This window comes from Aptenodytes forsteri, unplaced genomic scaffold (assembly GCF_000699145.1).
Source record: "Aptenodytes forsteri isolate BGI_AS27 unplaced genomic scaffold, ASM69914v1 C13823587, whole genome shotgun sequence".
Lineage (NCBI taxonomy): Eukaryota > Metazoa > Chordata > Aves > Sphenisciformes > Spheniscidae > Aptenodytes > Aptenodytes forsteri.
Window position 1 is genome coordinate 1 of NW_008804420.1, and position 3,193 is coordinate 3,193.

The 3,193-nt window shown below is 58.3% G+C and overlaps 1 protein-coding gene across 1 annotated transcript; it reads right to left on the reverse strand.

Annotated features, from left to right (window-relative positions):
* Positions 1–7: 7 nt before the first annotated feature.
* Positions 8–2,419, reverse strand: LOC103893174 (acrosin; the record flags this gene model as incomplete). Its single annotated transcript, XM_009289299.2, has 5 exons — positions 2,202–2,419; positions 1,685–1,885; positions 1,081–1,346; positions 655–800; positions 8–175 (listed from the first exon to the last, which is right to left on the reverse strand). Coding segments are annotated over exons 1-5 (852 nt in total), but the record flags the coding sequence as incomplete, so codon positions are not given.
* Between the last annotated feature and the right edge of the window lie 774 nt (positions 2,420–3,193).

Below are 3,193 nucleotides of genomic sequence, written 5' to 3' on the forward strand. Positions count from 1 at the left end.
TTACTTCTGGGCGCAATCCCATCTGTACCAGGATCCAGTCATAAAAGTGCTGAGTGGAGGTGTAGACTCCCGGCTGGTTTGCTCTCGCACAGCCTTTCCCCCAGCTGGTCACTCCAACAAGCCAGAAGTAGTCAGCATTGTTGTCTTTGCACACGAGAGGACCACCACTGTCACCCTGCAGCGGAGGAGAGAGGATTAAAGTGGTGCTGGGTGGCCACTGTCAGCACTGTGGCTGGCTCCTTCTCTCTCACAGCACCTGCTGGAGCTGTATTCACTGCTCAGAAAGGCTCTGCTCAGGTGCTGGAGCTTACAGAACCTTGTCTGGGAGGGGGTCGTGGGCCTGTAAGGTAGGGCTCTCTCATCTCTGCACAGTGATCCTGGATGTGTGGAAGACAGATGTTCCAGGATTGGGATCTGGACCTATGGGCTGCCAAGAGCACCGGATGGGCTTTCTGGGCAGAGTCCCAGGCCTCTGGGACAAGGGAGGCACTGGGCAAGGAGCTGCAGATGGGGAAGGGGAGGTGAGCCCCAACAGCGGTGGGGACCCAGCGGTGGGAGGGTCACTTGCCAGGCAAAGTGCGTGCCGGGGTGTGTTTGGGCGGTTGTGACAGGGCTGCCTGTGCTGCTGGGGGTTGACTTGTAGCATGCTCCTACCTGGCAGGTGTCAATGCCACCCTGCGGATAGCCAGCACACAAGTTGTGAGTGTGGATGGCCCCTCTATACCACCGGCTGCTGTTACAGAGGTTGACATCAATGAGACGGACCTTGGCCTCCTGCAGGACATCAGTTGATCGTCCAGCTGTGAGCACAGAAAGGAGTTAACACCCAGCAGCTCGTTGCCAGTTCTCCTCCCCTGTCTGGGTGAACCCCTTCCCTAGGGCTTGGCTTTGCATCTTGAGAGTCATTGTACCGGTGTTTCCCTTCTGTCTTGCTTTGGGTAATGGGTCAGGCCCATCTCTCTGTGGGCATACGTCCCCACGGCCTGACTCTGACTTTTGCCTCTGCTGTCAGGAAGCCCAACCCACCTCCCCAGTGTGCCAAGCTTGCACTCAGGACACGAGTACTTTTTGGGAACTCACATCTTGCAGTCGTGGAACCCCAACCACTGATGTAGCAGGTTGTCAGCTCTGACACTCTCAGCGAGGCGTCAGGCACACAGGCAAGCTGTATATAGTAGCTGCACTGGACAGGCTGGTCCAATTCTAGCAACGCAATGTCGTTCCTCTCCGAGATATTGCTATAGCGTTCGTGAACCAGTAGCCGCTTAATATTGCGCACTTGGGCCTCAGGGCCCAGCTGAGTCAACTGGGTGGCCCCAATCACCACGCGCCACATTGTGATGTGCCTGGAAGGCAGATGGAGAGAGGGGTCAGAGGGAGCGGAGCCATGTGCTGCAGCAGCCCAGCACTTCCCTGCCTTCTGCTTCACAAGGGAGAGAGGAAAGCAGTGCTACGGAGGGTGTGATGGCCCCAGCATGCCTTAGGCACAAGGAATGTCGAGCTGGAGGCTGCTAGGAAGCAGTGGCACAAGCCCAGCCTTCTCCTGAGCAGTCTCTCAGCTGGGCTCTGGTGTGCCCAGGCGCTGGACGTACTGCAAGGAAATGGGATGGGAGTAGCACGTGGTGCTGCGGACAGGGCACCTGCTAGTATTGTGGGGATATCCCCATTCCCTGGTCCTCCTTACCTGGCTTCGATGAAGCAGTGGGCTGCTGTGAGGACCCACTGTGGGCTGATGAGGGACCCTCCGCATATATGCCCCGTGCCTATTTTCCAGGGATCCTGGATGCTGACGATCCAGGGCCAGGCCCCTGGCTGGGCATCTGTGCCACCCACGACACGCGACATGCCGTAGTGAGAAGCCATGGGCCGGAGCCCGCAGGTCCCTCTGTAACCAGAAACTCGTTACTGTCCTGCTCGATGGCTTGCTGCTGTTCAGGCTGAAGGTCAGCCATCTTCCCTCCGCACAAGGTGTTGCATGGACAGCAGGGCCAGGGAACCCCGTGGGGCATACGTCCGTCCACCCCTGTTTCTGCTTTAGCCCCGTAGACAAGTTGTCCCAGCAGCCTGGGTGCTGGCAAGGAACTGAGGTTCCCACATGGGGTTCGGGAAGCTGTGGTGTGGCCACAGGGGACAAGCGGGCACCCTCCAGTGAACCCCGTAAGGGTTGCCCAAGCTCCCTCCCAGAGCCTTGGCCCACTTACCCACAGTTGTCCCATGTGCTGTGCGCAGGCCAGCACACGGCCAGCAGGACAAGGAGGGGGAGCAAATTCATCGCTGCCAGCGGCAGTTGGCAGCTGCAAGAACCAAGGGCTTGTCGCCACCAGTGCGGCAGCCAACGTAGTGCCCGCAGTAGTCACGTTGTCCACGGTGCCCTTGTTCCCGGGGCTGATGTCACAGAGTCATTGGTTCCGGGTGCTGGGCATGGTGGCCTCTCCGGGGGGGTGGGGCAACACAGGGGGTTCCAAGCAGGAGGGGAGGCAGAAGCTGGGATCAGACACCCCCAATAGACCCCTGCTGAATGCTCTGCTTGAGGGATGAGGGTGTGCAGGCCCCATGGCAGGCAGCAGCACCTGGCTACAAGCACTGCCTGCTAACAGCTAGCAGGAAAAAAACAAGTGTGGCATCACAGCCTCTTTGGGAAGTTCACTGCGACCCTGCTCTCTGCAGCCGTTTGCCACCAGGTCCTTCCCAAAAAACATACACCAGAGAACATAACTACTACAGGCAGTATGCACGTTTGGGTGTTGAAGAGCCAATCTGTTTACAGCTGCAGCAGGCAAGCAGTGATGTGCAAGTGGGACAAGTCCAGCATACCTACGTGGTGCACACTGTATATATGCGCCCACCTTGAGTGCACACATGCTGGCACGTCAGTTTGTGTGGTGCACTCTGCGTATGCAGGCACCCTGTGTGCACTATGTGTGGGTACACTCAGTGTCTGGGTGCATTCTACATCTATGTACACACACTGTGTATGCACACTGTACACATGCAGTGTGGTTCAGGTGAGCCTGCGAGCCTGCATATGCGTTCACAGGGCTGTGTGTTGGTGCGCAGTGTGTTGCGGTGTGTGCATGTTGGTGTGCAGTGTGTGTGTGCGCGCGTGCGTCTGTGTGTGTGTTGGGGGGTGTGTGTGTTGGGGTGCACTCAGTGTGTCCGTGTCTCCGTGTGCAGCCCTGCCTGCCCCCGCCCC